Raw genomic sequence first — 25,990 nt, 5'->3', positions numbered from 1 at the left:
GCTTATGCATACATATAATTCTATCTTCTAGCGTAGGTAATTTTGTCATAAAAATTTGAAAGTGGTATAGCTCAGTTTGAATGGAGTAATAAGGAAACGTTTAAAATTTTAGTAGCAATGAGATAGTAGGTAATGGGAGAAGAAAACAATATTTTGAGAAGGATGATGAGTGGTGATATTGGAAATGCTGATATTCTAGACACGGTATAGCTATGAGTAATAAAGTCTTTTGTCTCTGACCCAGGATTATTATGACGTATGCAAGCCAAACTGTAGCAGGCTAACTTGCTAGCTTGTATGTAATATAAAACCTTAGACTTTTCAAAGTTCTTGACAGTTTTGGTATGAGGATGAGATGCTAACAAAGTCTTTAGTTTTGGAAGAGAATAGGTGAGAGTCCATAAACAGGATTTGAAGATATTCTGCTGGAATTGATAGCAAACATGTTGACTAGCTCATATAGTCAACCAGGTAATTAATGATCCTCTACTTCATTGCTCTTTAGTAAGGAGGAATTAGAAAAGTGGTTCCAGATAGAGTACTGGGGAGTAGGTATAAAGAGACTTAAACAGTACGGGGAGTGTAACAAGCTCTCCTCTCCACACGTAAGCAGGAGCATTTTTGTTCCAATCTGGCTGTCAATCTAAAGACTTCCCCCCCACCCCCCTACTAAACAATTACAACTAAGATGTTTCCTAGATTAACAGAATTTCACCCCCTTTAAGAAAATAGTTACAGAATCTCCCACATACACTGAAGATGAAGGTAGGGGAAGTCATGACTACTATAAGGAGAAAAATAGGTGAATTATTACAACATTAGCTGGTTTACTTGGGAAATCAAAGTTTATGAAGAATGATAATACTTGGTCATTTTAAGTATCAATCCCTTTTGTAGTTTACCAACCTTAGATATATTTCAACATGACTGTAAAATATATCAGAGTATTTTTAATGGGTTGTAGAGGCTGTAAAGGTGTTCTAGCTCAGCGGGACTGCCATAGAAAATCATAGATGGAGCATTGACTAATATCCAGGCTCATAGTGCTGTGGATTAGATTTATAGTGCTAAAGAAGGTGGCTCACTGGATAACACTGACTCAAAAATATCTAGATAAATTCTTGCACTCAGTCCTGCTACCCAAGGTAATTCTCATAGCCTTTCTAATGAAACTATATAAGGACTTAGATGCCATGACAATGGGGCAGCAACTGTTAAGCAGTAATGTAGACTTCTTAAAAAATTTGTTGCTCTGAGAGTCAAATCCAAGTCTGCCAAAGAATCAGTCCTATGGCCCTTGCATGGATATTAAATTAAGGATTATTTTGTCTGAAATTTGGTTTCAGTAGTAATACCATGTTTCCCCGAAAATAAGACATCCTCCGAAAATAAGACCTAGCACATGGAAAGATAAGACATCCCCTGAAAATAAGACCTAGCGCAACTTTGGGAGAAAAAATTAATATAAGACGCTGTCTTATTTTCGGGGAAACAGGGTAATACTGCCACTCAGGATTGGGTTTTGGAAGTTTGTTTAGTTGGTCCACGAAACACTGCCAAACTACTAAAAATTGAAAGTGGTGGACATGGAATTGATGACATGGAACCTAGACCAATCTAAGTAGCTTTAAGGAGAAAGACTATGGATGAGACCCAAATCTCCTTGTTTCCAAGTGAAAACAAAGATCATGATGATCCATCTGAACATGCTGAGGAACTTTAAACCAGAAAGGGATCCCACCTTTTATGGTTATGTTTAGATAGATAGATAGATAGATAGATAGACAGATAGATAGATATATATAGATATATAGATATAGATATAGATATAGATATATAGATATTCAACTCATTTTTATTTTTATGGTCACATGGGGGAGGGGCACCAAAATTCAACAGATGAGATTTGGGCAAGGTTCTCAAAGGAGCAAAAAGCTAAAGTGATTTTTTAAAGGAAGGCCCTTTGGGAAAATTCAGGGTGTTGCTTTTGTGACTGTCACTTCTGAATACATAGTAGAAAATTGATTTGCATGTAGTTTCCTGTTCCACAAGTGCTAGGAAGAACTCTCCCAATAGGAATAATGCATGAGAAAAGTGTTCATTTCTTTGGGCCCCATAAAGTAATTACTCATCTGAGCTGAGATCTCTATTGAGGGTGATTGTGCCAATTAGAGGATCTGGCAAAGGGAAGCAGCCTCTATCTGATAGGCACTCCTTGGGGTTTTAGTCTTATTGCTGCTTGATAGGGTTTTAATAGGTACTCCTTTGGAAAAGCAAGCTACGATTTTGCTACTGAGCTCTTGTGATTCTTCTGACAAATCTTTGGCCTGACATTTCCATTTTGGGGTTAGTATAACTAAAAATCCAGTTAGATGGAAAGGGCACAATAAGCCTTGCTTGCCAAATGGAGTATTCAAGAATGCCATTGGCCTGGCACTAGGGCCATCTCATCTTCAAATGAAAAAGTAGCACTTCATCTGTTGGGGGAAACTTTCTGCCCCTCTCCACTGCCTGAAGCAAATATCTTAATAGAGCCTTGAAACACTGATTAGGCTTAATTGAAACCCAGTAATACCTTCTGGACTGCTGAAGCTGTAGAAACTCTGTACAGGCTAAGCAAAACCAAAATGCATATGGCCACTTCTCTTAATTGGGCAGAACTCACCTGCTGTCATGACTCTGGCCAGTATTCCCTTTGATGAATATTTTTATGTTTTTACTGACCCTTGGCAGTTGCAAGTCATCTGTTTGATCTGCCATTTCGAAAATTAAAAAAAAAAAAAAATCATAAAATAAAAGATACACTTTCGAGCCCTGAAAAGTAGAGGTAAATTGCAGATTTTGATCATTGTTTACTCATGTAGACATTCACAGCAGTGGCCTTTTCTCTGGCAAGACCCACTGGAATCAAGCTGTTGATCCAACCCGAACTGCCCAGTTTGCCACCGTTACTGAATACATCATCGTAGTGGACATGGCAACAACACACCTACCATTGCAAACTAGACACAGAGAAAAGGACTCTAGGTTCCTTATGTAGAGGCTACCATTGCAGAAAAGACATGATTCTTGCCAAAGTTGACGTGTTTTTCTTGCATGGTGAAGATAGTCCCATTAAACAGAACTTTGTTCCCGCCCACTTCTGGTACACAGACTACTTTGGACTTTTATCACCCCTTCAACCCTAGAGCCTCACTGATGTTGATACCTTTTCAGATTTCAGAGCTGTTTCTGTTCAATCAGCCCAGTTTAGCCATACTTTTATGTGCTTTGAAATTAATCTGGGTCATATGTTCTGCTTTCCAAACTTTTGTAGTTTGACATTAGTGCTCCTTTTATTATAAAAGCCAGTAGGTAAATGGCTGATAGTTAAGATTATGAAACTTCCACACTCCCTATCAATCTATAGCTCTCTGTTGTATTGAAATGGCCTGCTCAATAATGAAATCAGAGGTTTATTCTCTCCACCACTTCCTGGCCAAAAAGTCTTAAGAAAGTTTGGTCATTGAGTTCAGTTGTCCTTGGAGAGGGATCATTTCCTCTTAACCTCAACCACTGCCTGACAAAAGGAGGGAAGGAGTTATAAAGATATATTTAGAAAATTTTGGGTTTTGTCTATTGTCATGGTGTGCCTTTTTTTCCTGCCATGGCAACCTCAATTTGGCCTCATTGGTCCACCCTCTGGGTCACATCCCAGCCAAAATGGGACCTAAAGGATTCAAACATAATTTTTGTTCATCTACCTGAAATCCTTCGTTGAATTGACATGCTCTTAAACTAATTGTGTGCACTATTCTCAGAGAGGTCCACATGAAGCATGGGGGTGGCATGTAGGTAGGTCTCTGTAGGACTTAAGAATATGCCGTTGTCATCTTTCACCTTATTGCTTCCAAAAGAGAGGGTTGGTAACAGAAAAAAAGGTAAAGTATAACTACTGCAATGGGACATGAGAAGTTTATGGTAGTAGAAGGAGAGCAACAACTCTAGAACACGCAGAGAGAATAACCAAGGAGATATGGGGAGAGAGGGACATCAATCATCTTTCTTTTTCAGAACCACACCTGTCTCCTTCCACATGAAGGGAAACACCCTGGTGTGGCTCTTTCAAATGCAATATTACAATAAACATAAATTTAAATGAGTGCTGGGTCTAACATGTCCCACCAAATGGCTGTAACCACAATTTTATTACATTTCCCTTTATAACCTTACTGAGAAGTCTGTTGGTTACAGCAGGGATAGCTCCAGCTTTTGCACCTCAAAAAAAGCACAGACACACACACACACAAAAAAAAAACCCAAAAAACAAACAAACAAAAAATTACCTGCCAAACTTCCTGACGTCTTCCACACTCAGATTTTCACAGTTGTCACTCAGTCATTTTAATAGGCTAGACAAATGCCACCTACTGATGCCATGGATATCAAGACAGGTTAGATTGATTTTCCTTAGGCAGTCCTTTAGAACAAGGACTAGGTCCAATTATTTGAACTTAACACAGTACACAAGACTTCCCAGCTATCTCGGAGGCCACATTGAAGGACAATCAATCTGTGTCCCCCACCCCCATTATTGAAGGAATAACACTTAAGAAAAACACTTGTGTCAGGGGCACCCATATGTAGCTGTGATACTTATATTGTTTTGTGTATAAGCAAGTGATTAACCTGCCTCCTTTCTGAAAACATGTAATTATAGGGATGGTCGTAACTGACTTTCAAGTATCTAGGGAAACACATACCAGTAGATCATGTAGCTCCTAGATAACTGCAGAGATTGCCTGTCATTCCTGGGGGATTTTCAAAGAGGAAGAAGTGACCTGTTATTAATGTGCACTGCATATGCAGTTATCCCTACAGTGGGAATCGGCAAATTAAAAAGTAGTATAGAATTTCCCCTGCCTTCCAGCTGCAGTGATTAATGGCATGACTTTAGTTCTTGAAGGCATTCAGGTCGTACTCAACTCACTGACAAGGATAGTTATGGATGATAGATTTGCCATAGACTTCCTCTTTGCCTGCCAAGGCTGACTCTGCAATCTTTAATGCTTCCTGCTGCACCTGGGTTAATGTCTTGGGTCAAGTGAAAAGGTCAATGCAGAAAACCACGTGGCTTTTATGGCAGTTGCTGATCCGTTGAAGGATTTGTTCAGCTCTCTGGGTCTGGGACCCTGGGGAACATGTTTCAGTTTGATTTCGCAAGTCAGCCTCATATTGTTGCTTGAAGTTTTATTGTGAGTAGCCTTCATTAAATGCTGTATGGAATACATGGGATGGATTTGGTCCCAACCTTGGTCAATTGAATTAATCAGATTTGACAACAGAGTGTTGTGATGGGAAATTTTTTTAAAAAAATTCCCAAGATTTGCATTCTACCTGAACCTCCCAAACAAGATTTGTTTCTCATCTCTAGATCCCAGTGTATGCACAGCTATCACCTACCTCTCTTTGTGTTGATTTGTGGTAATTTGTGCTTTGGAAATTATCACCAAAAAAATGCTGACATTCCATCTATTGCTTTTAGTGTGAGTAATAAAATTCTTTGTGTCTGACCCAACTTTATGCTTACTTCTAGCAAATATAAATCTGTGGTAAGCTAAAGGTTAGCTTGCAAATAGGGCAAAATCTTAGACAATTCACACATATTTCTTCATTGATACATTATACTTGAAATTATAAAATAATATTAATATGTTGTCAAAGATAATTTTCAGAGAGGAGATTATATCCCACTAACATTTATGACTAGGTAAAAAAAAAAATCTCAGTTTTTACTGAAATTTAGCTCCAGAAAATGCTGTGCTATCCAAAATCTGAACATGTACCAAACTATAAGTCTGAACTGGTATAAGGAGCAAGATAAATTGTGTATAATTTGGGTAGCAGGACTCTAAATCATTCTATAGGAAAATGGTTTATGTCAGCAACATATTAGAGCCATGGTCTCCAAGGAAAATATCAATTGCACATAAAAAACTGTCAATTTGTTGAAAAAATTACATCTGAAAGATGGAATTTAGCAAAATAACAAGAAAATGATTAAGAAATAGTAATGGTTGAAATTTTAATAAGACTTACATTAATCAACTTGTGAATATAATGTTCTAAGGTATAGGAAACCCAATATAACTCAATGTAACATCCTATATAATAAAGAGCTAATATGCTAATTAGGCTGAATAGCAGAATGACCATCTAGATGACCTTATTCTCGACCTTCCAGATGAAGCTAGGGCTGCAAGGGCCGAGCCCCTTGCTTGAATTTTTTGGATCAGGCCTCTAGTTTCTAATTAATTGATAGTAACGGAGATGAGTGTTTTTAATGAGAGTAACAAAATATAATTGAAAAAAATAATTAGGCAAAGTAACTGTGGATGGAAAATCTTCATAGAAAGTATTTGCAATTACATCTTAAAGCAATGTTGTTGTTTTTTTTATGAAAGTAGGAAAAATAATAGAAATATCTTATTATCTGTCACTATTTTTGTTTCATCTCTAATTTCTCCTTGCCATTTAACTATTATTTCTGATAAGCAGGTCTGACTTTCATTTACAGAGAAAGGACTTAAGTCTTGAGGAGAAGTGATCCAAAGCCAGGTTGCACAGTGAGAATTTCAAGAAAAATATTGTATGCATTCTCACTATAATCTGCATATATTTGACAGATGATAAGTTTAAAGTATTTCTGATTGCAATTTAGAGTTTATCTTTATATCTTCAGCATCTTTTGATAATTACCATTTAAGAAAGAGTCTGACTAAAACTGCATTGAAACATAAGCTCTTTTACCCCTTTATTCTATGATATCCCAAATATACCTAAGATAATGAATCTGGATTTTACAGCTTAGAATTGCAACAAAAATCAAGAAGTATTTTAGTATTTCCCTAAATGGTTTGGCTCAGTGGATAGAACATCGGCCTGCAGACTGAAAGGTCCCAGGTTTGATTCTAGTCAAGGGCATGTACCTTGGTTGTGGGCACATCCCCAGTAGGAGGAGTGCAGGAGGCAGCTGATCAATGTTTCTCTATCATTGATATTTCTAGCTCTCTATCCTTCTCCCTTCCTCTCTGTAAAAAAAATCAATAAAAACATATTTAAAAAAAAAGATTTGGACCTGCTTTTGGTCATAGTTGTCTATGCTGTTATTACCAAACTAAAAGGCTGGTGCACAAAATCCATGCACTTGGCGGAGGGTCCTTCAGCCTGGCCTGCACCCTCTTGCAGTCCAGGAGTCCTCGGGGGATGTCTGACTGACGTCTTTGGCCCACTCCACCAGCCCAGCTGTGAGCCTGGCTTCTGGCTGAGCGGCATTCACCCTCTTGGAGTGCACTGACCAAGGGTGGACAGCTACTACACTGAGTGCCATCTGATGGTCAGTGTGTGACATAGTGACCATTCTGCTGTGGGGCTGAAACCAGTTCTCTGAGAGGTCCTGGGTTGTGAGAGGGTGCAAGCCAGGCCGAGGGACCCTACTGGTGCACATTCAGGGCCAGGGAGGGACGTGGGAGGTTGTCCAACTGGGGAAGGAGCATGGGAAGGCTCCAGTGCATGTCTGGCCCATCTTTCTCAGTTCCAGTCATCCGGACCCCAGCAGCAAGCTAACCTACTGGTCAACTGTCTGCCCCCTGGTGGTCAGTGCATGTCATAGTGAGTGGTTGAGCAGTCCTAGCATATCATTAACATATTATGCTTTGATTGATTAAATGGCCAACCAAATGACCTGATACTTAGCATATTAGGATTTTATTATATAGAATAGTAAATCAGAAAGTTACAGAACACATTTGATTTTAATACAATATAGACATGGATTCTTATACCAGTGAATTCATATTATTAAATTATCTCTATAAGGAAGAGTAGTGTATCCTATAACTTAAATATATAATAACTTAGTGTTGCCAAATCTCAGTATTTATTGTTTTTGAACATCATTTAAAATGCACAAAGCAAAAGAAAAATTCTATGAGATTTGAAACACATTATAAAATCTTCTAAAGTAAGTTTGATACACAAGGTATATTGCTAGTATGAGAGTCAATAATGCCAATGATTTTTTTAAAGGTAGTAGAGACATGATAAAGATAGAATCACAAGATCATTATGGCCTATTATAGAGGGACAATTATTAGGATGGTAGAGGCCCGATGCACAAAATTCATGCAAGAGTAGGTGGCCTGCCTTCCCCCAGCTGCCAGCACTGGCTTTCCTCTGGAACCTGGGATCCTGGCTTCCCTCCAGCCGCCAACAGGCACCTGGGGCCTGGGCTTCCCTCTGGCTGCAGGCAAACACCAGGGACCTGATCTTCCCTCAGAGCCCTGGTTTCATCTGGCAGGTTGTCTGGAAGGATGTCTGGTCTAATTAGCACATTATGCTTTTATTATTATATACTAGAGGCTTGGTGCAAGAAATTTGTGCAAGGGTTGGGTCCCTCAGCACACCTGCACCCTCTCACAATCCGGGACCCCTTGGAGGATGTCCAACTGCCAGTTTAGTCCGGATCCGATCAGGATCCTGATGAGATTGGGACTAAACTGGCAGTTGGACATCATTCTCACAATCCACAACTATTGGCTTCTAACAGTTCACCTGATTGCCTGCTTAATTGCCCCTAACCACTCTGCCTACATGCCTGATCACCCCTAACCACTCACCTGACTGCCTGATTGCCCCTAATGGCCTCTGCCTCAGCCCCTGCTGCTGCAGCTTCCTCTGGAAGGACATCTGGAATTACATCCAGAATGTTGTTCATCTGTCCAGTCCAGTCTAATTTAGCATATTATGCTTTTATTATAGATTACAGAACTTAAAGATAAAATTAGAATAATAGAGAGTATATGAAATAAGCATAAAAACAGAATGAAATCTGTTGGGATAAACCAGCCAATGTACTATTGAGAAATAAACCAGGACAAATCTTAATAGCTTCAAATACACACAAAAATGTATTCTTGCTCACATAAAATCCAATGTGAACCTGGCTCTCTAGGGCCACTTTTTTTCATGTTATGACTCGGAGACAGTGTTAGAGGTTATACAAGATGGAATTAGGGTCAAAACCTGTTAACATGGCTCTAACATAACTCCAAGGAGTCTGTAATATGTAGTTTAATAACATCTGTAAGGAAAAGTTGAAGATATGAGGTTATAATACAAAAAAAAATGTTTGCTTCATGCCTTCATGTATGATAACCATGTGAAGCATACTCTGGAGAACTTTTCTGGTCTTTTGGGTATGAGGGATTGAATGCCCTCACATACATTTTGAATATTGGGGAAGGGAAATTGAGGCATATCATAGAGGAGCCATTTGTTTGAAACAGTGATGAGTATTTGTGTCAATAAGTTAGGAAGGCATAGAGATTAGCAATTTAACTTTTTAAAGAAAATGGAATATATAGGGCATAATATAGAATCTGAGAGATATTTTCAGAATTATAATTAAAGCATTGGTAATTGTGATAGAATTCTGAATGTATCAGAAAGTGGTTAATCAAAAAAGAAGTGATACATCATAGGGCACATGTATGATATAGCTGAAGTGAGAAAAATGATAAAAATGGGATTCCATTTTATCCTCTTAGGAAATGTTAAATTAATCTTCAGATAATAATTTTGATAATTTTAAAAAGATAGTATTTTATTATTATACTTAACTAGTAGCCAGATGCACTAAATTCATGGGGGGGGGTGTTTCCCTCAGCCTGCACCCTCTCCAATCTGGGACTCCTCAGGGAATGTCTGACTGCCAGTCTAGACCAGCAGTTGGACATCCCTCTCACACTACTGGGCAGCTGGCTCCTAATTGCTCACCTGCCTACCTGCCTGGTCACCCCTAACTTCCCCTGCTCTGCTGGCCTGATCGCTACTCACTGCCTCTGCGTGTTGGCCTGATCTCTGCATCTCTTCCTCTGACCTGCACCCTTTTCCTGTAATAAATTATAATGGTGAATGCAGCTTTCAGTAAGTTCTGTAAGATCTTCCAGGGAATTATTACACATGTTCGTGCTTTTGTGAATACTCCAAATTTGCTCTTGTCAAAAGTACGAACAGTTTGGGGGACTATGCCCTTAGACCTTGTATTTGGTCTAACTTTGGGTAGTATACTATTGTGGAAAAGAAGCTCATGGTTGTCTTACAAATTTTAACATTTTAGATTTGGACGGAATTACAAAGAATAACTATTCTAATATTTTATTTTGGGGAAGAACATCAGGCAGGTTATGATTTGCTTCCATTCTCAGAGATGGTTTGGTGGGTGGGTAAAGATTATCAATCACAATCTTTTGGGTTTCCCCTTGAACCGTGTTATGTAATATGAGATTCACATCATAAATATTATTGGATATATTTTAGTTCTACCTTATAAATAAAGTTATCACAATTCTTAATTTATACATTAGTAAACTATTGATTAATTTCATATTATACTGTATACAAAGATAAATTTAGAATAAAACCTTAGGCTTAATTATAAGAAAACTATGCATGCCTGAAAATACCTAGTTTTCTTCAGAGCCTCTGTCTTCATCTGGGAAATATCAATTTATGTGTGATTAATATTACTGTGACAGGTTTAACAAACTTACATATTAGGTTTTCTTTGGCTAACTCCAATTCAGCGTATATTAGAATATCAAAGTGATGGGAGGCTCATACAATTTTCAGAATCATATATACTTACAATGATGAAAAATAAATATTTTCAGTGAGACTAAAATCATAGCTTTAAATAAGCACATGTCAGAAATTCAAATTAGTGTAAGGTTAGCAATTAAGAGCCCTTACATAGTCCTTTGTATTAAATGTGTGCTTTCTCTGGATAATGTATTTTCCTCAAAATACCTAACAACAGTTTTGAAAAATTGATGTTCTAAAAAGGAAACTAATGTTCCTTAGTCATCATCAAAATGGTTTAGCAATAAGACATCTCATTTTCAGATAATGAAATGACATATTATTATACTATCATACATAAGCTATTATGAGGTAAAATATATTTTCCATACACCCTAATGATAAAATACTAGATAATCTGAAAGTGCAAGAATTCTCTACTTAGAATCAGCACAAAGAAGGAGACAGTCATATATGTTCTGAACTTCTCTTGCAGGAAGTACAATGAATAGTCCAAATCATTGTCTTCTAAACAATTATACTCTGCTTCATGTGGGTACAGTCATCTTATGTTCCATGAGAACCAGCATATATTGCATATAAAAGGAGTTTTTTAGAAAAGCTTTTAAAAGTTCCTAACATTAACAAGAAGTGCTTTTCAGCACCTGTTGTAAGTGGTGGTGTTGTAAAAAAAATGCCTGTGATATAATAAAGTTTGAATATGTTACCTTGTATTTGCTCTTTAGACATTTAGAAAAAGGAAATAGACTCAGTGCAATGACAAGAATGCAAATGGGATTTTCAGAAAACGATAGTGAGTTTGTTATAATAAATTTGCAGGAAGCAATGTTAAAGAGGTAGATAGATCATATAATAGAGTTTTGGATTATAAGAGTTTTAGTATTTATTCTGTAGACGCATGCCATTGACATTTTCACATTTGTTAAGACAATGAGGACATATATACAAATGAATCCTTTAGTGAGAGCAATCTCAGAGAAGTGTGCAGAAAGCATTATAAGTGAAAATTGAAGAATTCATATGTTTTTGGCAGAATATTAACAGGGGCACTAAGAGAAAATGAGGTATACTTCATAACTTGGAATTCTCAATTATCCTAGTACACAAAGAAGAATGAAGGCTAGAAATGATGATCTCTCTAAAATCTCTCATGTTTATAAAATTATTTGTGATGCTTTTGACAATGTAACACAATCTGAAGTAATCATGTTTGACTCAAGAAGATGATATCTGTGACAATGATTCTATTTTGTTATGAAAATAGAATGAAAAAGAATTCAGGTTTTTCTTCTCCATGTTTTAAATGATGAGAAGAAAAATTATATAATCTTAAACTAATAGCATTCATTAATTTTTAACTTTAAATGATAAATTTTGCCAAATGTGTAATATATTTACAATCCCTAGTTTTCTATTTTTATTTTAAAAAGAAAAATTAACTTTATTTCCTTACATAGTTTAAAATGAAAATGTTCAGAGTTTAATTTTAAATTGTGTGTGAATTCAAATTTGGCTTAAAATCCATGTAAAATTTATGGTTTTATGAATCTATATAAAATTCCTAAAAATTGAAATATTATAACATGGTATTTTAGTTATAGTATTTTAGTGCTGTGCAACTTGGATAACTTATACCAAAATATTTAATCAGTATAGAGGGAATAATTAGCAAATTTTTAATGACTAACACAAGAACACCATTTATATTTGCAAAACATATGTCTTTGTATTTGTAGTATGAAGCCTTATGAATGAGGATAGATTAAGAATTAAGACATTTTTGAAAACATTGATTAAAAATATATTTTGAGGTATATAATCCATAAGGTTTCTGGGAAAGAGCAAGCTCTATTTGGAAGTGCTTTATTGCTGCTGAATTGAATGGTAAAGGTAACTATCATAATCATTAAGTATGCTTTCATTATGCAACCAGAAATCAAAACCAAATAATTATTTTTAGAGCAGTAATCCTATATAATAAAAGCCTAATATTCTAAGTGTCTGGTTGTCCAGTCGTCCATTCAACCAATCAAAATATAATATGCTAATGATATGCAAAGGCCACTCAACTACTTGCTATGTGTGCACTGACCATCAGGAGGCAGACAGTCAACCAGTTGCTATGACTTGCACTGACCACCAGAGGGCAGACATTCTGACCAGCAGGTTAGCTTGCTGCTGGGGTCTGGCCTATCAGGACTGAGTGAGACAGGCTGGACATGCCCTGGAGCCCTTTCACGGCCCCTCCCCCTATCCGGCCCCACCCCCAATGGTCCTCCAGTGGGGTAGACAAGCTAAACCCCACCTGTGCACAAATTTGTGCACCAGGCCTCTGGTTTTAAAATATTGTCATGTTGCCGAAACCGGTTTGGCTCAGTGGTAGAGCGTCGGTCTGCGGACTGAAAGGTCCCGGGTTCGATTCTGGTCAAGGGCATGTACATTGGTTGCAGGCACATCCCTGGTAGGGAGTGTGTAAGAGGCAGCTGGTCAATGTTTCTCTCTCATCGACGTTTCTAGCTCTCTATCCCTCTCTCCTCCTCTCTGTAAAAAATCAATAAAAAATATATTAAAATAAAATATTGTCAGGTTAATTTATTTTTCCAAAAACTAAGAGAGAAATAATATCAACAAAAATATATGCATTTCTTAATGCATCATGTTTTCTTCTCCACTGCATGTATAGGTGTATATCAGTCAACTCTTAACAAATTGTTCCAATGTCTATTCTGGATGATGAGTGTGCTTTGCCACTCTTTATCTCTCATTTTTTACAATTTATGTCAGTTATCTTTCTGGTGTACTGTGAACTATTTAAAAATACTTACCAAGTTAGTTAGATTTACCTTTTTCCCTCCAAATAAAATGGTAAATATAATTAAATGTAAGACAACTCTCAGAATGCGTTTTCAGACTCACATAGAAAAGCTTGACTGAAGGTCTTCAATAATAGCTGCATCATACATTTAAAAAAATAAAACTATTGGGTCGGCAGCTAAGTAATTGCGGGTTTCACACATATATGGCTTCAGTTGAATTTTTAGGTTTGCAGACGTAGTACAAATGTAAAACACATTTTGTTATTTGATAGTTGGCTATTCAGCTGTTAATCAGTAAAAAAAGTTTTTTGATCTGTTTTGTAGTTTTCGTTTGGCGTTCATTGAAAAATGGAAAATCAAAAGGAACATTTTCGTCATATTTTGCTTTTTTATTTCCTCAAAGGGAAAACGCATCGCAAGCTCATAAAAAGTTATGTGCTGTTTATGGTGACGAAGCCTTAAAAGAACGGCAGTGTCAAAATTGATTTGCCAAATTTCGTTCTGGTGATTTTTCACTCAAAGATGAAAAACGCTCTGGTAGTCCAGTTGAAGTTGATGATGCCCTAATCAAAGCAATAATCAATTTGGACTGTCACAGTACAACACGTGAGATTGCAGAGAAGCTTCATGTATCACATACATGCATTGAAAATCACTTAAAACAACTTGGCTATGTTCAAAAACTCGATACATGGGTTCCTCACGAACTGAAAGAATCACAGTTAACGCAACGCATTAGCAGCTGCGATTTGCTAAAGAAACGTAATGAAAATGATCCATTTTTAAAATGACTGATAACTGGCGATGAAAAATGGGTTGTTTACAACAATATCAAGCAGAAAAGATCATGGAGCAGGCCAGGTGAACCAACTCAAACAACATCAAAAGCTGATATTCATCAAAAGAAGGTTTTGTTATCAGTTTGGTGGGATTACAAAGGAATTGTCTACTTTGAACTCTTACCACCCAACCGAACGATCAATTCTGATGTCTACATTGAACAACTAATGAAATTAAACAATGCAGTTGAAGAAAAGCGGCCCGAATTGACAAATCGAAAAGGTGTTGTATTCCATCATGACAATGCAAGGCCACACACATCTTTGGTCACTTGGCAAAAATTAATGGAGCTTGGTTGGGATGTTTTGCCACATCCACCATATAGTCCTGACCTTGCACCATCTGATTACTTTTTGTTTCGATCTTTACAAAACTCCTTGAATGGTAAAAATTTCAATAATGATGATGATGTCAAATCGTACCTGATTCAGTTTTTTGCTAATAAAAACCAGAAGTTTTTTGAACGTGGGATTATGATGCTGCCTGAAAGATGGCAAAAGGTCATTGATAAAAATGGGCAATACATTACAGAATAAAGTTATTTAGTTCCATGAAAAAATTGTCTTTGATTTTCTTTTTAAAATCCGCAATTACGTAGTTGCCGACCCAATATTTAAAAAAATATATTTTATTGATTTTTTTACAGAGAGGAAGGGAGAGAGATAGAGAGCTAGAAATGTCAATGAGAGATAAATATTGACCAGCTGCCTCTTGCACACCCCCTACCGGGGATGTGCCCACAACCAATGTACATGCCCTTGACCGGAATCGAACCTGGGACTTTTCAGTCCGCAGACCAACACTCTGCCACTGAGCCAAACTGGTTTTGGCAAACTATTTTCATTTTAATCAATCTGTGGACTAGTGGATTAGACTAGTGATAAATAAATGTATACTGCCAAAACTGGTTTGGCTCAGTGGATAGAGCGACAGCCTGAGGACTGGGAGGTCCCGGGTTCAGTTCCTGTCAAGGGCATGTACCTTGGTTGCAGGCACATCCCCAGTGGGGGGCGTTCAGGAGACAGCTGATCAATGATTCTCTCAACGATGTTTCTAACTCTCTATCTCCCTTCCTCTCTGTAAAAAATCAATAAAATATATTAAAAATAAATAAATAAATAAATGTATACCATAGCAATACCTGTTTGTAATTTAGAATACCTAGAATTAGAATGCATACTAAATTGACTATCCCTTATTCATTTGTATAATTCTCTCTTCACTTTTTAACAAAATGATGATCAAAACAGTGCTGTTATGCCATTAAATCCTATATAATAAAAGGCTAATATGCAAATTGTCCCCTCAGGAGTTCAACTGACCAGAGTTCAACAACTTGCTATGATGTACACTCACCACCAGGGGGCAGCACAGAATGAAGGAAAGCCGTGGGCCTGCAGGTCACCAGCTAGAAGGCCCTGGTCGCCAGCTAGAAGGCCCTGATCAGACCTATCGCCTGTCAGGCTTAGGGTCCCTACCCGTGCACTCATTTCTTGCACCAGGTCTCTAGTATTACATAAACAACTACTGAAGTTTAGGTCGAGATGCCATAGATATTTTAAGCCTGTTTGGAAAGTTCTTTGACTAAAATATAAAACTCTAGGAATGCAATTAAGCCCTGGCCTAGTGGCTCAGTTGGTTGGAGCATAGTCCCATACACCAAAAAGTTACAGGTTCCTTTCCAGGTCAGGGCGCATACCTAGGCTGCAGGTTCTATTTCTGGTCAGTGTGCACAGGAGGCAACTGAATGATGTTTCTCTCCCTTCCTCTCCAAACTCAATAAACACATATTCTTGTATGAGGATTAAAATAAAAAGAAATGCAATTTTATAATGCCACAATTAAAAAAATAATATTTTTATTGATTTTTAGAAAGAGAAGCATGTAGAGGGAGAGACAAAGAGAAACATTGATGCCTCCTGTATGCCTTCTACTGGGTATCAAGCCTGAAACCAAGGCATGTGCCCTGACCAGGAATCAAACCAGCAACATTTGGTGCAAGGAATGATTCCTAACCAACTGAGCCACACCAGCCAGGGCACACATTTAAAACATTTTAATAATTTAATGAACTCCTTTGAAGGAATTCTTCCTTTTTTAAGCAATGCTCCCTTGTATAGTAACATGTCCCAGCTTCCTTTATTTTTAGCAGGGTCATAATTTATTTCTATTACAACAAAGATACAAATAAGTCTAAAGGGTCACTTTAGAATGGGCCTTATGGAATGTCTAGATACTAATAGAGGGACCGGAACTTGTTCATTCAACTTCGTAGCTTCAATTTCATTATTTCAGCCAATAGCAGTCAGGCTCTGGAGAACTGATTCACACTAACTACTAACTAAACACAAGAGGTGGTCTTATTTATAAAATAAATTGGTATTTATTTACTGGAATACATTTATCTGAGAAGTCTGCGAGGAAAGAAAACATGCCTGTTATGTTCATTATTACACCTCTAGAGTTTCGAAAGTTAATTTCTTAATTAATTAATAATTATTTAGATTTCTGTAAATGCCTTGAAGTCATTTAAGAGATTACATAAGTAATCAGTATTGTTGACATATTCCAAAATGTGTTCTTTGTGAATACTTAGTAATAATTGTGGTTTACTTAACAATCAATTTATTAATCTTATGAATTTAGCATGTAATTAATATTTCCTTACAGTTAAACAATTAACGTTCTGAAAAATATATAGATTCTATATGCCAATAAATTGGAATATGTATTATATTTTAATGGTATTTAAACATTAGTTGAACTTTTATATGATCAAATCCTTCCCAATGTTTTATTAAAATACCAAGTCTAAAATATCAATTTAACTTAAATTCTTTAGCCAGTTTTAGAGAAAAAAAGTTATGTATAGTACAGTAATCACAAAGCAAATCAATATGCTTTCCCTACAAACTGATTATCACTGTGCTCATACTAGAGTTTTACATTTATTCTATTTTTCCTTCTTACACTTTGCTAATCTGGAAATTTCATATTTCCCTGAGATTTCAGAAATACCCAAGTCTATTTGTCTATTTAAATACTTTCCTCGGATTTAGTAACCATACCCTGCTTAAAAAAAAAAAAAAAAAAAAAAAAAAAAGGTTGTCTCTTAAATTTGTATACCTTGGTTATTAACTGTTTTTTTTTTTTGTTTAATCATTCATTGGAATTTGTTACACATTCAGAGGTGATTTAAACTCAAGATACTGACCATCAGATTGGACTTTACTTTTTCAATTAAACTTTACTTGTTATATGCTGTTAGGCCTTTTTAAAAAGTTCAACCCCAACTTTTAATTTTTTCCAACATTAGTGTCCCCTCACAAAATCATTTGCTTAAGTTCCAATTGCTTGTGTTACATACCAATATTCCTGTTATTATTATTATTATTATTATTATTATTATATATTTATGTTATTATTATATATATATTCCTGTTATATTAATCTTATTAAACTCACAGTCTTTTATGATTGCATCTTTACTAGAGGCCCGGTGCATGGGTTGGGGGGTCCCTCAGCCCAGCGTGCACCCTCTCACAATCTGGAACTGCTGACTCCTAACCACTTGCCTGCCTGCCTGCCTGCCTGATCACCCCTAACCACTCTGCCTGCCTGCCTGATCTTCCCTAACCATTTGCCTGCCTGCCCGATTGCTCCTAACTTCTCACCTGCCTGCCTGATCACCCCCAACCACCTCTACCTGCCTGCCTGATCACTCCAAACTGCTTGCCTGCCTGCCTGATCACCCCTAACTGCCTCTGCCTTTTCCCCCAATGCCACAGCTTATTCCAAAAGGATGTCTGGAATGATGTCTGGAAGGTTGTTTGGCTGTCTGGTCAAATTAAAGTATTAGGCTTTTATTATTATAAATTTTGTAGAGCTATTAAGTTTTTATTTACCAGGAAATAGGAGACTATTTCTCTGTAGTTACCATGTCTGGATATTTTGCTAATTTATCAAATGTCTGAAACACACAGTTGTGTGCACTTACATTATTAGTGTTAATTAAATGCTGGACTCCTTTTCCATTTGGTTATTATGTGTGATCATTAGTGCTGATCACCCTTTTCTATTACTGATAAAGAACTAGTGCATTTGATGCAGTTACTTTACTTACAATTCTTTCCTAATACAAATGAAAATAAATGCCTTCCTATTTTAAATGTATATATAATTAGAAAAAGAACCCCAGATATTAAGTATTTATTAAAAACAATAGAAATATTCCACCCTGTTTACAGTTTTGTATAAATATATTATTAGTGCCTATTTATATCTCTCATATAAACTTTTATGTTTGAGTCGTCTGAACTCTGACCCTTTAAGAGATTCAAATTATTTTATTTAACCATAATGATTTGTATTTTTATTTATATATATATATATATATATATGTGTGTGTGTGTGTGTGTGTGTGTATATATATATATATATATATATATATATACACACACACACACACTAGAGGCCCAGAGTGCACAAAATCATGCATGAGTAGTTTGCTTCTGCTTGCCTCAGCTGGCCACCATGCCCATCGCCACCCATAGCTTTCTGCCCTGCCCTCTGCCACTCGTAGCTCTTTGTCACTAGTAGCTGGTGTCCTGCCCTCTCTGCCAGGAGAGCCACTGTTGGTTTGGTTGTGACTGAGTTACAGGATGACGGCCATGGGCCTTTTATACAAGAAATATGTTTGTGAGTTCGCATTGTTTTTTCTTCTGTAACATATCATTTTGTTGCATCTATTTTCCCTTTATTATGAGGTTTCACCAGCTTCAAAGACTCTGACCCAAATTAATAAGAAAGTGGCTTAGTAAGCAAGTTCTCAAAGCAGGCAATTTAGAATGAGCAGGTTTAAGAATAGTTTAGACCAGCAGTAAATGTCAACAATTATTCTAAATGTCAAAGGTTACTTACAAAACAAGAATAAAATTGAAACAATCTAGTGAGTTCTCCAAATTAAATTTGTTCATTTTGTTGGTGTTATTTTCTTTCTTTTTAAAAATATGTCTTTATTGATTTTAGAGAGAGTAAGGGAGAGGGAAAGAAAGATAGAAACATTGATGAAAGACAAGCTTCAATTGGCTGCCTCCTGAATGCTACTACTGGGGATTGAGCCCAAAACTGGGGCATGTGTCCTGACTGGGAATTGAACCTGGAACCTCTCAGTGCATGGTACAGTGCTCAACCTATTGCACCACACTGGACAGGCTGGTGTTATTTTCTTAAACGTTGGGATAACAGTGGCAGGGTTCTTAAGTATTTTCTTGTTAACTTTATTTTTTTTTTAAATTGTGGGTGGATCTATTAACTGTCAAAATACAAAAGAAGGTTGAAAATTCCAACCTTAAAGAGCTTACTTATTCATCTAGAGTTTAGGAGCTGCTGGAAGCACAAACCAGATGACCTACTATTATGGTTTCTCTCTTTCTTTCTTTCTTTCTTTCTTTCTTTCTTTCTTTCTTTCTTTCTTTCTTTCTCTCTCTCTCTCTCTCTCTCTCTCTCTCTCTCTCTCTCTCTCTCTCTCTCTCTCTCTCTCTCTTCTCTCTCCTTCCTTCCTTCCTTCCTTCCTTCCTTCCTTCCTTCCTTCCTTCCTTCCTTCCTTCCTTCCTTCCTTCCTTCCTTTTCTTTCTTTTTTGCATAGGTTAACACTGATCGCATCCATGCAATGAAATCCAAGGTCCCTGTGATAATAGCATTTGCATGTTGCAATATCCATCACCAAAACAATCCTTTTCTCATTTCTATGAAAGGGCTCTGATCAGCTATTTGGTTAAGATGCCTATCTTGTACTATCCATAGATAAACCACGTACAAACAGAATTTGGCCCATGTAAGAACCTAGTACTTTCTTCTGTATCTAGATTGGGTTGGGTGGGGTGGTTTAAAAAAAAAAAAAAAAAAAAAAAAGGAATGCTGTGCAAACCTTAGGAGGTTACAAGGAGGAAGATGTTCTCAACTGGCATAACAAAAACAACAAAAATGCCACGGTCATATCCCAGGCACTCATTTATTTCCTTTCTTCCCTGTCCCAACCTTCATTGTCTTCTGAATGGCGTTTGTTGTATTAATTTGCTGGGACTGCCAGAACAAAACACCACGGACCATGTGGGGTAGGCAGCAGATATCTGGAGGCTACAAGTGCCAGATCAAAGGGCAGGCAGTTTGGTTTCTCCTGAGCCTCTCTCCTTGGCTTGCAGAAGGCTGTGTCCTCACATTGTCATCCTTCTGTCTGTGCCCTACAATCCTCTTCTTCTCTGAGAACATGTAATGTTTGATTAGGGTCCATCCATATGTCCTGATTTAAATGGAGTTTCTTCTGAATAGGTCATGTATTATTCTTAAACACAATCATGTTCTAACATTCTGGGAGGTTAGTACTGGGGTGAACACTTCAATATGTAAATTCTAGATGGAGACAATTAAGGTCATATTATTGGTCATTGAAATCTAACAACCAAGTATAAAATTATTTAGGCCAATTTGAAGCTAGGAAAATTATTATACTTCCATTATAAAATGTTGTTTTTACCCTCATATTGACTAGCAGATTAAGATTCTTCCATTTGGATAGTGCTTAATAAACACTTAAATAATATTATCTTTTCAGAATTTCCCTTCTTAAAACTCTTTTTCACATTTAACTTCAATTATGTTTCTTTTGTCATTTCAAACTTTTTTTTAACTTATGGATATTGGCAGCTTATCTTCTGATGCCTATATCTTATAACATCTTTTTGATCCTATATAAATAAGCAACTTACTCTAAAGAAGGTATCCTTGTCACAGTATATTAAAATGCTTACAGTAAACAGTGAACTTACTTATGGTTTAAATGATTAGTGACCTTGTAACTAATACAGATGTACTACAATAATAAAATGCAATATAGTATGATGCAATACAAAAGAATTCCTTGTAACTTCCATTTGTAGGACGAAGTACTTAGATTTGTAAACATCTATCACCTTTGAAGCTATTGTGCTGTATTTATGAATGACACATTTCTAAAGTTTAATAATGTTATTTATAATATTTTTTTATAATGACAGTAGTGTATTTATAAATTATAGTGTCCTTACTTTAATTCTGAAGAACTAAGCATGTGACAATATCATTAGTCTTTGCATAATGAATATTTACTTCTTTAAATATGTACTATTGTAACATTCAAATCAATGGAAAAAGTGATTGGAGATGTAGTATCAGTTAGTATGTAGGTCCTCTTTCTTGCCCTATTTTTTTTACCTTTGTTATTTCAATCTTGATTCCTAATTTTAGTTCTTGCTTTTCTTAATATATTTACTATCTGTCTTTATACACAGATATGCAAATCAATCATTTATTCCTTTCTCCAAAATTCCTACCTCAGCATATCACTGTTTTCCTTCAGGATTCCTCAATATACCCTACTGGTTTAACTTAGCAATTTGCCTTCTAAAAAAGAAGGAAGGAAAGAAGGAAAAGAAGGAAGGTTACTAGCCCTGATGTTCATAGCATTATGAAATGCATTAGTTAATTTTTAATCTAATTGATATTTATTTCATTCATCTTTTGTAAACTAGCTAATATTTGAGAATTGATAATTGGATCCCCACTTCCAAGTATGTTCTAAATTAATGTCTCACAGTTGGCATTGTGTAAAATATTTGTTTGAGAAACAATTTATTAAATGTGTCAGAAAAATGTTACTTATATTTGGAAGATAAATATTAGAAAAATAATCCTGTTTCATTTCACAGACATTTATCCATTTGAAAAACCTTGTATCCTCTTTGTTCAATGAGTAAAAATGTCACCTTTCCAACAATCATAAAAGAACTTTTGATTAAAACAAATAATTTCCTGTATTCTAATATATTTGATATCTGCTCACATAGATATTTCTGTTTAACTCTACATATTCTTTAAAAAGCTAACAGGTAAGTAATTGGAAAAGTTAGATTTTTGTAATGATTTTTGTAATTTTTATTGGGATGATAATATTAAAGATAGTCAAATAATTTCTGGATATCAATTAAAATGTTTCATGTCTAAAACATATTGTACATCATGAGGAGGATCCAAGATGGCTGCACAGGTAAACACCCAACTGCAGTTACACACAACAATTTCAATAAAATACAACTAAAATATAAAATGGACATTGCCCAGAGCTACAGGAAGTTGACTGAAAATTCTACAACAAGAAGGAAAGAGAAAACCAGAAGGAAAATCAGAGGAGCTGTAAAAGCCTAAGGTACGGAGACATGCTGCATGTGTGCACAGAGAGGATGGAACCGGAGAGGAGGGGAGCTGAGTACCTGGCTGGCGTTCCCTAGCGGGAAGGAAATAAAAGCCCCGGACTGGGCTGAACCCCAGACTCGACAGCCCTGAACCCCAGTTCTAGGCCAGACCCTGGGGACCCAGGCTCAAACAGAGGGAGCCTGGGCTGTAAGGTGGAATCCCAGGGGAGTGGCGAAAGGCAGAGCCCCTGGAGTCGTGCACATTGCGTGCAGAGGACGGACTGTTGACTCTGATGCTAGACTGCCCTGGTGGGAAGGAGACAAAAGCTCCAGACTGGGAAGAGCGCAATGAGGAGTGGGAGCCGCTGCCGGACACCGGCCAGCCGGGTGCCGGCAAGGAGCTGGGCGACAGGGCCCCGGGGGGAGGTGCCGCTGGGCCCTCGACCGCTGATCGCGGGCCACGGAGCCAAGGCCGGGGGCTGCTTCCTGGGCAGCGCCGACCCCGGCAACAGGCTGAAGCAGCGCAGGAGGCCTCGGAGAACAAAGGGGTGCCGCAGGCCAGCCTGCTGAGCTTCCAGGATGAGGAGGAAGAAACCGAAGAAGTTTTCAATGTGAAGAAGTCAAGTTATAGCAAAAAGATAGTAAAATTATTTAAGAAAGAATACAAAGAAGATCTTGAAAAATTGAAGATTAAGGCAGAACTCAACTCAGTAGCCAACATTGCAACATAAATGTGTTTAAAAAAAAAAAAAAAAAAAAAAAAAGACAGAATGTTGGAATAGCGGCAGCCAGGCCCAGAGCGGCCAGGCCCAGGGCAGTGGCAGCCGGACCCTGAGCAGCAACAGCCAGGCCTGGAGCAGCCAGGCCTGGGGCAGTGGCAGCCAGGCCTCTGGCGGTGGCGGCCAAGCCCGGGGAAGCCAGGCCCAAAGTATTCAGGCCCGGAGCAGCAGCAGCCAGGACCTGAGCAGCCAGGCCCGGAGCAGCAGCAGCAGGGTCAGAAGCAGCCAGGCCCGGAGCAGCAGCAGCCCAGGCCAGGAGTGGCAGCAGCAGGGGCCTGGAGCAGCAGTGGCCAGGAGCCTAGAACAGCTTGCTCCTTGCCTGCCCATGCCCCAGGGCTGCTTCTCAGACATGGCTGGAAACTTTTGGGGGAACTTGAGGGCCTGCTGAATCAAGTGATGAAGGCTTAGATTGGGATGTGTTGAGTTGTTGTAGTGCTGGGGTGTTGATCTGTGAGTGCCTTGTGTGGGGTCTCTTTTGTTTGAAGTGTATCCTTGGGCATGTATTCTTGATTTGAGAAAATGCTAAGTAATTGATTTGCTACCTGAAAAATATAAAGTTAAGGTCTCTTGCCAAAAAGAGGTTTTAAAGCTAACACCTTCATTTTAACCAAGAAAGGGGAGGACAAGCCCTTCCCACCCAGAACAGGTAATCCAATTCCAGCCAGCAGCTATCTTTAAACAATGTGTTCATTTACATTTGAATGACTACATCTTTTGATAGCCTAAGGGCAAGTTTACATGTAAACAAGTTTGCTTCTCAGTTCCCAGGGCAGAAAAAACAAGGTTTAAAATTATTAGATTTTAAAATTTATTCTTAAAAATATAAAAGTTTATTGATTAAAAAAAAACACACCAAGGAAATTAAAAAACCTGATGAACAATATTAACTGTTGATTATAATAGAATCAGAGATATGGGAGGGGAGTGGACTGATAATTCTCAGGGAAAAGGGGAGTGGTGGATGATGGAAGAGACTGAACATAAACTGAGCACCTAAGGATGAGGATGAGGACAATGGGGTGTGGGGAAAGGGCAGAGGGTGGGGTGAGAACCTGGTGGAGGGGGGAAGAAATGAGGAACCTTTGTAATAATATGAACAAAAAAGATTGATTTAAAAAAAAAAAAAAGAAATCATTGTGAACAATAAAGAACTTTGATTTCCTTGGTTAGAAATATTGGACTATATTGTAATGAAACATTAAGGTATTTTGATACTAAAAAGGAGGCTCAAACAGTTATTTTATATCTTAATTTAGTTGAATATTATGAATAATAATTAAAAACAAATAGACACAAATAGAAATAAAGTTAAAATAAATTAATTTTTAAAAATTAAAATAATGTTTCATGTCTAATTTGAGAGGATGTTGGTTGTTATTTTGCTTTATGGCATATGTGTGTGAATATTTTCTCAGTTTTTCCTGTTCTGGTCTATAACTATTGACTTTGCTTTTTCTTCAGGATGTTTTGAATAATTTGGGATCTTGTGAACTAGATGAAGATGATCTAATGCTTGATCTAGAATTATTAGAGGAACAGACTCTTCATCCACCTGGTAAGTATGAAATAAATGCACACAATTATACAAGTCTTTCCTTGATAAACTATCTATTGTTTACGTTCCATTCATTCTTTTCAATCCCTAGTTTGTGCAAGACACTTGCTCTGCACCATGGACTCATGGTTCTGGTGATCTTAAAATATATTATGAAATGTAAATCCTTTTGGAAGAGGATTATAAATTTTAAAAAATTCTGTAAAATAAAAGTTTTTTTTTTAAAGAATTTTTTATTTAAAAAAAAAAGATTTACCAAAATCTACATTAAGTGCTTAATGAAATAGTTAATATTTTTGGAGGAAAATAATAATTAAAATCCAATTTTTAAGTTACTTTATATAACCAAAAGGATGTTGGTGAATCTAGATATACTGTTTCAAATCTCTTACTTCATTAATAACTGCAACATTCATGTTGATGCAATAAAGTTGACCTCATAATTAATATTTACCAATAGCAACCACAAATACATGTTCATAAATACATACTCACACATAAATAGAATTATAGTATGAGATAAATTATTGTTGAATGAATTAATAAGGGAGCCCATTATATTAGCAATACTTTAAATTTATATTAAAGCATAAAATGTCATGTCATCTATACCAAAATTACTCCCTTTAAAACTATTGTGGGAATAAATTATTCCTTCAAATTTAGATATTTGACAAGACAAGCTTTATTTACTTTTTATTGTGAATAACACCTTTAACATTATCATTTTTGAGTCAAATTAGAAATAAAATTAAATTGGAGCTCAGAAATTTTGGATCCTACTGTATACATACATTTGAGAAAATCATCCTCTTGGATTTTAGTGTTTATATTTTAAATATTAGCATTTAGATATGATATTCAGCTCTAATATTTTGTGAGGAATTTTTGTTCATGGAATATTTGTTTCTATTTTTAAGCAATGTCATAGTGATAGTTGTCAAAAGAAGGTGATCACAGTGTTTATAATTTTTGCACTTGCTTTTACATTAATATTAATAAAAAGTTATTTAAACATAGCCAGTGTAGTTCAGTTATTGACAAAGAGGTCATTGATTCAATTCCTGGTCAGGTCATATGCCTGGGTTTTGGGCTCAATCCCCAGTAGGGGGCATGCAGGAGGCAGCCAAC

At 36.7% G+C, this 25,990-nt stretch overlaps 1 protein-coding gene across 2 annotated transcripts in view; it reads left to right on the top strand.

The window, feature by feature from the left end:
* The window catches only part of CCSER1 (coiled-coil serine rich protein 1), a gene marked incomplete at its 3' end in the record, with an annotated part of 1,087,168 nt that overhangs the window by 171,407 nt on the left and 889,771 nt on the right, over positions 1-25,990 (top strand). For both annotated transcript variants that reach the window (XM_084881902.1, XM_084881903.1), the window contains exon 4: positions 24,766-24,859. In XM_084881902.1, the coding sequence (XP_084738028.1) occupies positions 24,766-24,859 (94 nt within the window). The remainder of the gene's footprint in view (positions 1-24,765; positions 24,860-25,990) is intronic.

The sequence above is a fragment of the Pipistrellus hanaki genome (assembly GCF_964339955.1).
Source record: "Pipistrellus hanaki genome assembly, chromosome: 1".
In the NCBI taxonomy this organism is placed as follows: Eukaryota; Metazoa; Chordata; class Mammalia; order Chiroptera; family Vespertilionidae; genus Pipistrellus; species Pipistrellus hanaki.
The sequence above is the reverse complement of the archived record's forward strand: the minus strand, read 5'-3'. Positions and strand labels throughout refer to the sequence as shown.